Raw genomic sequence first — 11471 nt, forward strand, 5'->3', positions numbered from 1 at the left:
AAAAAAAAAAAAAAAAAAAAAAGAATGATTTGTGTCTATTCCTTTTAAGGTGCGCCTTTGTCTGTGTCTGTGGCATCGTGGGGCTACTGGGCTTTCCAAGAGATCCTTACATTTGCTCCATTGTAAGAGCCTCACACTGAGATTTGTGTTCCCATTTATTTTCTTACAAAAATTGTTCCCTCCCCTCCTTCTTTTTCGGGTTTCTACCAGGATGTGAAATGTGAGCAGTGACCAAATGAGATCCAGGTGGGAACAGATGTTCAGGTGCTCAGAGCTGATAGCAAGGCCTGTGTTGGGCTTGTCAAAGCAGCTGGCTACTGTTGGAATTATTGCTGATAAACAAATCCCAGATACCAAAAAAACCCTGCCAAAAAATAAAACAAACAAAAAATGAAACGAGACAAAAAATAAACGAAGAACGGCCTCAGTGTAATGTGTTCACACTCATAGTGCAATTAAAAGTTGTATAATAGTTGTAGATAGCTTAGAAAGAATTTAACAAAGTCCAGAAGGGCTGAGTCTCACTCCTTGTCTTAATTATAAAAAATTCCGTGTATAATGTAGAAGAGAACAGTTTCTTTGTTCATATAACAGAGCTAATGAATCTTGGTAGGATTAGCAGAACCACTGGGTGCTGGAGAGATCGCTCAGCAGATAAAAGCACTGCTCTCTCTTTTAGAGGATGTGGGTTCAATTCCCAGCACCCGCATAGTGGCTTAAAACTGTAACTCCAGGGGATATGACATCCTCATGCAGACATACATGCGAGGAAAAACACCAATGCATATGAAATAAAAAAACTAAGTCATTAAAAACAACAACAACAACAACAACAACAAAGACCCATCATGCACTGGAATTAGATGCTAAGCATATGCACTATGAAGTCGGCATACTTATTCTGAGGCTGTCCTAAGGTTGTTTAGCCTTTGGGTGGGGGGGAGGGGGCAGGCTTTACATCTTTTAACTAATTTAGGAAAGGGATCGCAGAGGTGTTTAATTTTTTTCTATTATTTGTTATTTTTTTTAGGGATTAATTCATGAAATTTTAAAGGAAAACATACAGCTAGAACAGGAGATCAAAAGACTTGAAGTGGAGTTACACTCGGACGCCAGAGAATTCCAAGTACTGTGATTATTTTATGTATATTTTAATGGACATGTACTTTTCAAACAAAATTGTAGTTATACACAATTAATTCTAAAGCATTAGGGCCACTCATAACACCAGTGTTTGCTTTTGTTTTTGAGGTCTGGCTGGTCTTGAACTCATTATGCCGACCAGGTTGACCTCAAGCTCACAAAGATCTACCTGCCTTTGCCTCCTGTGCACTGGCATTTAAAGGAGTGTGCCGCCATGTCCGACTTGGGCTACTGTTTGTAACAACCCCGAATGGAGAAAAACTCAAGTGTTCCTCCATAGTAGAATGACTAGTAAATTATTCTATACCCATACAATTCAATTCTACACCAAATCAAGGACAAACAATTATATACAGCGTGCATGAATGTAACAAACATGACATCGATACGTAAAAGGCAGAGGAAGACATTCCATATGCTCCCGTTTAAATAAAGTGTGCGCTGAGATACATAGTGGTTCATCCCAGAGGCAGGTTTCCCTTGGGAAACCAGGAGGACTTCAGTTGTTCTACCTAGTGTTTGCATATTAGCATCGTGATTTCTTCATGTACTATACTTACGATGCATATTTTTCTACCACCTATGGCTAGCACGATACAACTTACAAAACCATAAATTAATAAAAGTTTAAAAAAAAACCAGCATTGCTTATTGCAGATCACTCTTGGATCAAACGTATGGTTTTCTCACTCACTGCATTTACAGTCTTCCCCTCTCATGCAGGAGTAATTTGAGTGAATCTCAGAGTTTAAAGAGTTTGGCATGATCTGGACATAGTGACACACACCTTTAGTCCTAGCACTTGGGAGACTGAGGCAGGGAGAATCCCTGTGGGAGGCTAGCCTGGTCTACAAGAGCAAGCTCCAGGCTAGCCAGGGCTATACAGATATACAGAGAGTCCTCGTCTCAGAACCAAGAAGTTGGGCATGTATCGATCTGTACCATTTAAAGTCTCTCCTAAATTTTCCTGTATTTGAATCATCTAATAAGCTTTTACCCCTTGTTTCTTTTCGACTCGCCAGGCTGTAGACAGTACTGAAACTATCACTGTCCCCACTATCTCATAATTTAAATTAACCCATTTATATTAATCTACATTTTGCCTCGTGGCTTTTGCCTTGCTTCCCGTCTGTGTCCTCTGGAGTCTCTTCTGCACTTAGATTCATCTCCTCCTCTGCTGTCTTTGCCCGGAAGTCCCGCCTAACCTCTTTCTGCCCAGCTATTGGCCATTCAGCTCTTTATTAAACCAATCAGAAGGTGCCTTGGCAAAGATACATCTTAGTGTGTGAAAAGATTATTCCACAATGAGGCACTTATTTTACATAAGCAGTGGGGATTTATGATTGGACAATATCAATCAACTTAAACACTGCTTAGGAAAAGTGAGAGGATTATATACTTACGATTTCATCAACAAAATGATATTAAAGGATCAACATTTGATTACCTTACTGAGCAGCTTTGTGGGAAGAAGCAATTACTATAGATGTTATGTAAGACTACAGTCAATATACCATAAAGCTTTACAGTTAGTGGAGAACGAATTATTGGATGATTAGATCAATCATACCATTGTTGGAAGTACTTGTTATGTCTTGTCTTAATTTTAATCAAATGCATCTGTTTTAATTAGATTAAAGAGAATATACCAGAAAGAAAGCTTAAGTTCACTTCAATGAAGACTTCAGAGGATGGTGGCCAGTTCTCAAATAGCTCCTGCTCATTCCAAGTGAGCTCACAAATTTTCTATGAGCTCCAGAAAGGACAAGCACTTATCACCTTTGAGAAGGAAGAAGGTAAGACTGATCTTAAAAACATGACCATGTCACCTTTGCAAGCACTTGGACCTTCAAAGATCTTCCGCAGATGTCTGGCTGTCACTTGGCAGTCTGTGTTTGCTGTTTCTTCTTATCTTCATAGTGGCGTTTGGAGGCAGAGGCAATTGATAGTCTCAATTTACAGAGATGGAATCCAGGCATTAAGTATATTAGATGTGTTGGTTTTATTACCTATGATATATAATGAGGTAATAACTATGATATATAATATTATATATAATTATGTAGAATACTCACAGTGTTATGTGTACAGTGATATTAAAGGATTCATGCTTATCACACATTCATAAAGTAATGGCTCTGGAAATAAAATATAGGAGTTGGACTATCCAGTGTCAGCCTCTTTCCAATACATATGTCCCGTAAATGATATAAGCATATTAGAATGTTATAATAATATTATAAAGAAGTAGAACTTGCTGGGCATAGCAGTGCACAACTTTAATACCAGCACTTGGGAGGCAGGTGCAGACCTATCTCTGTGAGTTTGAGGCTAACCTGGCCTACCTAGATTCGGGTCAGCCAGGGCTATATAGTGAGACCCTATCTCAAATAAAAAAGTAAATGAATAAATACAATTTTGGGCATATAAAAGTGGCAGACTCTACTTCTCCGGTGTTTTCTGGGACATCTCGTTTCATACTTGTACAATTCTATAAATACAGGATAGTGAAAATAATTATTGTATGTATTTGATTGGTAAGAAAACAGAGTCTGAAGATACTTAAGTGATTTAGTGATTAATGACCCAGTGATTTGATGGAACGCAGGAATAGAAAGGTTTGGGACCTGATGTTGGCCAAGTTCAAAAATGTATGGGCCCCTTCAGGGCTTGGCTTCCTTTGTGAGGAGAATTTGAATGCTGGCTTTGTCTCCTCTTGAGGTATGAGCTGCGTTCTTTGTAAGCCTCAGATTTTGGTGACAGGCTTTGTGATAGTATTAAATGACAGGTTTAACTGAAAGCACACGACACACCCATGCCAGCTGCCATTGTTGCTATGTGTGAGGGGTATGCCAGAGAAGGAAACAGAAGCCTAGAGAAGAACTTCCTTTGCAGAACTCTAGAGCTGAGAGGGTACCCTAAGTGCCTGTGCACATCCTCCTGGACCAACATTCCTGAGGGAAGGCCACTACCTCTTGGCTTTGGCTCTGACTGCAAAGCTACGGGATGGGCCAACGTGATCTTCAGGACCATTTCACGCTTAGATCCTTAGAAGCTGTGATTTTAACCTGTGTCTTCTGTTATCTGGCTCGTCAGTCTGACCTGGAAATAAATGTTAAAAGGAAGCTTACAGAAGGTCAAGGCAAGCAGAGATGAGGCATCCACCCACAGCGTCATTTTGTTCCCCCTGGAACCATGCCCATAGTCGAGGGGGAGCTTTGCTGGTAATAGGCAGTCACAGGCATGTTACTGGAAGACACAGGGGAGGATCTGAGGACAGGTTTCTACATGACAGTGACCGCATGGCAGTCTCCTGGCTTGCTGGATGTAGGAGTCGCTTCAGAAGCAGCCTTGATGCTGCTTGCTCCCTTGATGTGGTTCTGGAGTCCCCAAGCCAGGACACAGCGCCAGGGAAACAGAAGTAAACAGGAGTTAGTTTGACAGTAACAGCAACTAAAGTTGGAATATAAGTGGTCCCTCTCTGTTGAGTTAGATCGCCAGATGTTAGGGGTTTGGGGATAGGGAGAGGGTCATCTGAGTATTACTTCATTGACGTTTTCTGTTATTGTCATCTGTTGCCATTGGCAAAACAAAACAAAACAAAAAGCATCTAAATTCTAGAGTCATATTGTGGTATAGTGAGTCTGAATTCCCACCCGACAACGCCCTGACTTCCAGCCTTGTGTCTTCCCCAGCCTCGGGTGTGCTCCCTGGTTGTCATAAACACACATGAAGTTTATAAGAGAGGAAGCAATCATCTCTTATCTTCATGATAAATTAGAATAAGTGGCTCACATAGCAACAGCTGGAGTTTTATAAAGTCATAGCGCACAGTTACGAAGAAACTCCTGGCTGGGTGGTGGCGCACGCCTTTAATCCCAGCACTCGGGAGGTAGAGGCAGGCAGGTCTCTGTGACTTTGAGGTCAGCCTGGTCTACATAGTGACCTCCAGGACAGCCAGAACTACACAGAGAAACCCTGCCTTGAAAAACAAAACAAGGCAAGCAAACAAAAAGAAACCCCTCCATATATCCATCTTAAAGAAGCATGGCGTGATTCTTTGAACTTCTCCTCTCCCATCTATGTGATGATACAGTGTCGCTTTCAATATTTTAAAGCGTGCTTATAGAAAAAAAGCAAAGCAGTATGTCTTTCTTGGAAAGACAGAGACAGAAAAGAGCTCTTTCTTTGGTGCTGGTAACATAAGAACATTGGTAAAGACAAAGCGAAATAAACGGTGATAAAAAACGACAGTAGCCCACAAAAGTGTTCCTAGCTTATGAATGGGGACATTCTGGCTGAGCTTACTGCCCTGGGGAGGGGGGGATTCCCTGGTTAGTGCTGTGGAGAGGGAGTGTGTGTCTGGATTGTCAGTATAAAGAATCTGCAGAATTCTTAGGCTAATGTAAGAGAGAGGACGACAGAGTCATCCCTTAAGATGGATTTAGAATCTCAAAATCTCTGTATCGCCATTTTCGCTTGAAAACGTGGTGACACTGAGTTTTCCTACTTTGGAGGTAAGACTACTGAAGCTTGGAAATCCCAAGAAAAATGCTAAAGCTTGTCTTTTTAAAATAGAAGAAAATGGGGCCAGTAAAATGGCTCAGCAGGTAGAGGCCCTTGTTGAGCCTGCTGATCTGAGCTCCATCCCGGGTACCAACATGCTGGAAAAAGACACAGCTCCCACAGGCTATTTTCTGACCTTCACCCAAATGCCCCTCACAAGAACACACCTCCCCCACATACATAAATAGAATAAATACAAAATCGAAGAACATGAAAAAAGATAAACGCGTAAGGTTTTCTCGGACGTCACGACGGTCTGCTTCTAAAATTGTGTTTCAGTTGCGCAGAATGTGATAACTATGGGGAAGCACGTGGTGCAGCTGGAGGGGAACTCCGTGGTGGTCACTGCGCAACCAGTCCCGCTAAACCTAGGCGTCAGATTCCAGGTGAGACCGTCATGGAGAGTGGCTTCAGCCACTCTCTGTCGGGCACAGGCATTCTTCTTAATTGTGACGCTGAAATGCTATCCCAGGTTCATGTGGACGTTTCTAAGATGAAGATCAATGTTACGGGAATCCCTGATGAACTGCCGGAGGAGCAGACGAGAGACAAGCTGGAGCTGAGCTTCTACAAGTCCGAGAACGGAGGCGGCGAGGTGGAAAGCGTGGACTACGACAAAAAGTCGGGGAGCGCTGTCATCACGTTCCTGGAAAGTGGAGGTACGCAGACACTCCGCCATTGCCCAGTTTCTGCCCATTTGTGTATTTGAAATGCATGATAATCGGGGGGAGTTTCCTTCTTTGGAACACTCTTTTTTTTTTTTTTTAAATTTATTTGCTTAGAATTCTTTATTTAACGCGCACGTGTCTGCGCATGTGTGCACACTGTGGCGCTAGTGTGGAGGTCAGAAGATAGCTTATGTCAGTTGGTTCTTTCTTCCACCCTGAGGATCCTGGTGGTTGAATTCAGGTTGTGGGCTTGGGCAGTAAGGACCTTTACCTGTTGAGTCATCTTGTTGGTCCAGTTGATGTTTTCTTACCCTTATTTGATGCGATCGTGTGTCAGGAGGACAGCGGATGCGTATGTGAGATCGTGTGTCAGGCAGGACAGTGGATGCGTGTGTGCGCGATCGTGTGTCAGGAGGACAGTGGATGCGTGTGTGCGCGATCGTGTGTCAGGAGGACAGTGGATGCGTGTGTGTATCCCCTCATTTTATCATTACAGTCTCTGCTCATCATAGCTCTGACATAGGTAATGGGTTCATGTCACTGACAGGAGGCAGAGGTCTAGAGAAGACAGATCATATCCCTAAAATCACACGGTGGTGTGCCACAGAGCAATTCCGCCTGATTCTTCATGCACACCTCAGCTGTTCTCATTAGTATGGTCCTCGGGTTTCCCCTGAGTTTCTGAATCATAGAAATCCTGCGATGTCATTAAAACATGGATTGACTAGATTATTTTTTTGCATGAAAATAATATGTGTTTTAAAAAAGAAGTCATAATGATGGCAGCGAAGGGTTGAGTAATCTCCTCGAAATTCCCTTTCCTTTGGTGTAGAAGTAGTCCTGGTTAGTAGGGGAGGTTTCCAGACCTTTCTCCGGGCTCATGCAAACCCACCACTGTGCAGTTTTGACCCTGGGTCTTTGAGGAATGCGCATGAGCCCCAGGTAGAGTGTGTTCTAGTGAGAAAGCCCTGAGTTTCAGTGCAGCTGGAACATGTTGCCTTTGAAATGAAGGGCAATTCCAACTCGGTGGAATTTCCGTAGTCAAGGATCCAGCTTTAAACTTTCAAAATCGTTTTTAAATTTATTTATACACACACACACACACACACACACACACACACATATATATTTAATTTTTTCCACCCTGAGACAGGGTTTCTCTGTGAAACACTCCTGGCTGTCCTGGAACTCACTCTGTAGACCAGGCTGGCCTTGAACTCACAGAGATCCGCCTGCATCTGCCTCCCAAGTGCTGGGATTAAAGCTGTGCACCACCCTGCCTTTTTCAAATTTTCCAAATCTTATCTGATTGATGTCAATCTCTCTATTCCTTGTATTGAGAAATATCCAGGAGGAACTCCATCATAAATCACAGTGCAGTTTAACACTCTGTTAGCTTGGAAATCTGTGCTGTTTTCTTCTCTGGGGAGTCCTTCCTAGAAGTGGTGTCCAACCAAAAGCTACACGTTTAGGTAATTCTAAAAGAGTATAAAGTCTTCTGGTCACTTCATAAGCAGTGTCTGATGGCCTTATTATAACCAGGCATGTGCTGTAACTACTTGTCTTTCTCAGAAGCAAGCCAAATAAGACAGCCAAAGTCACCTAGGTCATAACCCGGCACAGGTGGGGCTGGGGTAGGCCTAATCAACTGAGGGTCTTTCCTCGCTCCTCTGTCCTCTGCTCCTGCCTCCACTTACCATTCGAAACACTTGAATCGTATTATCTAGGGGCTGCAAGGTGGCTCAGCTAGTGAGTGTCTGCGGCCGATCTATGATCAATGTCTGGTAGGAGGAGAGAACCAGTTCCCACTTGTTCTTCTCTGATGGCCACATGTACATGGTGACATGCATGCATGCATGCGTACATACACGGGTGCAAACAAAATTAAAGGAAGAAATGTGTGCAGTTTGCTGGCATTAAGTAAATGCACTCACAGTATTTTCCATCCTCAGGGCATTTTGTCACCTTAAGTAGAAACATCACTCATTAGACAATTATTCCTCTTTACTTCCTCTTTCAGTCCTCGGTACCTCCAAGTCTTTGGTCTCCACAAACTTCCCTGTTCTAAACGCTTCATAGAAGTGGATTTGTGCCACTGTTGTCCCTCTCATATTTGGATGCTTAAGACAGGAGGTTCGGTTTCCTTATTGTGTAGACTAGCGTTTCTCAGAATGATTACTATGAAGCCTTCGATACGGGCTGTAGAGTTCTTTACGAATTAACTGCCCACTTTGATGCTTATTTGGTAGTATTCCATGTGAGAGAAGCTTCACTGTGATTTAAAATGTTTATGATAAATGTTTATGTTTATTTATTTATGTTCAATTATAAATGGTACATGGTTATGAGAAAACACTTTCTTTTTGCTGATTTCCAGTTGCCGACAAGATTTTGAAGAAGAAAACCTTCCCTCTTTATGTGAATCCAAAGTGCTATCAAGTTACAGTCTCTCCCTTTATAGAGAGACGCTTGGAAAAGTACCAGGTACAGTTACTTCCTTCCGGGCGCTATCTCCTTGCTCAGCCACTCCACACCAAGACCATGGGACGAGCTCTGTCTGCGACACTCAGCTTCTCAGGGGAGGGCTGTCTAAGCGGTCTCTTCACTTCACTTTTGCTTGGTCCGTGCAGAATGAGTTTGTGTTTTTAACAATACAAAGCTGTGCGTTTTAAAAAAGCTGGTGCCAGGCCTGGTGGTGCAGTCCTGGGATCCCAGACATTCAGGAGGCTGAGGTGGGAGGTTTTTCAAGTTCAGTGCTGTCCTTGGCTACAGACTTCAGAGGTAACCCAGGCAACCTTAAGATCCTGTCTCAAAATAAGAAGTCAAAAAATAAGGGCACAGGGTGTAATGATTATGTGTGAGAGGGACCTTGGTGAGTGAGAACCCAGCGGCCTCATGGCGGGCGGGATAGAGACAACTACGCCTCACACAGAACTTATGTGGAGAGTTTATTTTGAGAAGGGGGAAGGGGAGACTGGTCTCTGGAGACAGGAGTGGTGGTGGTGGGGGAAAGGAGGGAGGGAGGGAGGAAGAGAAGGAGGGAGAGAGGGAGGCAGAGACCTGCTCTTGCCTTGCTTCAGGAGAATGCTGGGAAGAGAGCTGGACTGGGTGGAGCTTGCATACAGACCATGTAGGGTTGTGGCAGCCATAGAACCTGGGCTGGTAGTGCCTGGGTGCATCCTGCCAGGTGCCAGAGGCCACCATAATGCCTGAATCCTAACACAGGGGATGGAGCAGTAGCCTAACATGCGCAAGACCTTAGAGCCTGCCTCCCCAGTATGCAAACAACAATGACTCCCCACCTTCCTGCAAAACCCCTGAAATCACTTAGATAATTATAAAACTAATTCATGGGTTAAGATCATGATGGGGTTACCCATATAGGAGCAGTTGAACTGAGATAGTGGGAGCTTACCGACTCCCCAAACTCGGCCCTCTGAATGGGGGTGACAGTTGTGTGGTTGGGGCAGTCTGTGGGGCCACTGGCAGTGGAACCAGGATTTATTCCTACTGCTTGAACTGGCTACTTAGGGCCCATTCTCTTGGAGGGACACCTTGCTCAGCCTAGATATAGTGGGGAGGGCCTTGGTCTTGCCTCAGAGAGATATGCCAGACCTTGTTGACTTCCCTGTGGGAAACCTTGCCTTCTCTGAGGAGTGGGTGGAGGGTGGGGTGGGTGGAAGGTGGGGAGAGCAGGAGAGGGAACTGGGATTGGTATGTACAGTGAGAAAAGATTGTTTTAAAAATAAATTAAAAAATAAAATAAAAAAATAAAACTAATTCTTATTTTTGTAAATAGAGATTTACTTAGAGGTATTTTCCTCGTGTGTCTGTCAATCACTGGGCTTCAGACATAATTCTGTTTACTGTCACTCAGCTCCCTTTTGTTTCAAACCTGCTTCTGTTTCCTATTCCTCCTCAGCTGTGGAATGGCAATACTGCCTAACAACTTTTGTCTACCCACTTTCTTATATTATGTATAGTGTTCTGCCTGCATGTATGCCCGTGGGCCAGAAGAGGGAGCCAGAGCTCATGACACAAGGGTATGAGCCACCATGAGGTGGCTGGGAATTGAACTCAGGACCTCTGGAAGAGCTGCCAGTGCTCTTAACCTCTGAGCATCTCTCTATCCCCCTGAAAGCTACAGCAAATATACACGCACGTGCGCGCGCACACAACCCCAAATATTTTTGGGGGAGTACTGAGCACTGAATCCAGGCCTTCATGTGAATACTTTATGTAATCACTCTATCCCCGAACTTCCCCTTCACCCATATTTTTTTGAGACAGGGTTGCATGTATCTTAACCTCAATGCCACCATCCGACTGCCTCAGTTTCCAGAGTTCTGGAACGACAGGCGTGAGCCATCACACCTACTGACGATCCATATTTTAGTCTGTACTTTTGAGATCCTCTGGCATTCTTCTGGTCCTGGCATTGCCAGTCACAGCTCTGACTACCCACAGACTCCTTCTCTACTCTGAGCTGCCCACCCAACCCCCTTTATTTTCATAACGCCACGGTCATCTGTCTCAAACTCGCCTCCCTCTGACATGCTCTTGTCTGAAAATGCCCTTCTTTCACAAGTTGGTTTTCTTCCACAGGTGTTTTCAGCCGTATCGAAGAGGACCGTACTTCTGACTGGATTAAAAGGCGTTCGGATGGATGAAGAGGATGTGGAGGATTTAATCAACATTCACTTCCAAAGGAGGAACAATGGAGGTGGAGAAGTTGACGCGGTCAAGTGTTCTTTAGATGACTCTTGCATTGCGTATTTTGAAGACTAGGCCAGAGAAACCACATGGAAGCTATAACTTTGAGCCCAAATAACTGTCATCATTTACAAAATATTGTTTTCCTTTAAAAAAAAAAGAATTTTAGTTTGTGTCTTTTTATTCTTCCATGCAAAATCTTAAAATTCATTTTTATGTTGGGTAGTGGTGGCGCAAGCCTTTCATGCCAGCACCGGTGTGTGTGTGTGTGTGTGTGTGTGTGTGTGCACGCGCACGCACGCACAGGGTAGGCAGATCACTGAGTTCGAAGCCAGCCTGGCCTACAAAGTGAGTTCCAGGACAGCCAGGGCTACACTGAGA

The 11471-nt window shown here is 43.8% G+C and overlaps 1 protein-coding gene across 1 annotated transcript in view; it reads left to right on the forward strand.

Moving 5' to 3' along the window:
- Nmi (N-myc and STAT interactor) overlaps positions 1 to 11258 on the forward strand; it is a 15631-nt gene extending 4373 nt beyond the window's left edge. The window contains exons 3-8 of the mRNA XM_050139960.1: positions 1031 to 1126; positions 2777 to 2939; positions 5989 to 6095; positions 6182 to 6368; positions 8755 to 8861; positions 10983 to 11258. Of these exons, the coding sequence (XP_049995917.1) occupies positions 1031 to 1126; positions 2777 to 2939; positions 5989 to 6095; positions 6182 to 6368; positions 8755 to 8861; positions 10983 to 11165 (843 nt within the window). The 3' untranslated portion in view covers positions 11166 to 11258. The remainder of the gene's footprint in view (positions 1 to 1030; positions 1127 to 2776; positions 2940 to 5988; positions 6096 to 6181; positions 6369 to 8754; positions 8862 to 10982) is intronic.
- The last annotated feature ends 213 nt before the right edge of the window (positions 11259 to 11471 follow it).

The sequence above is a fragment of the Alexandromys fortis genome, unplaced genomic scaffold (genome assembly GCF_014885135.2).
Source record: "Alexandromys fortis isolate MF-2015 unplaced genomic scaffold, M_Fortis_MF-2015_v1.1 scaffold_33, whole genome shotgun sequence".
NCBI lineage: Eukaryota > Metazoa > Chordata > Mammalia > Rodentia > Cricetidae > Alexandromys > Alexandromys fortis.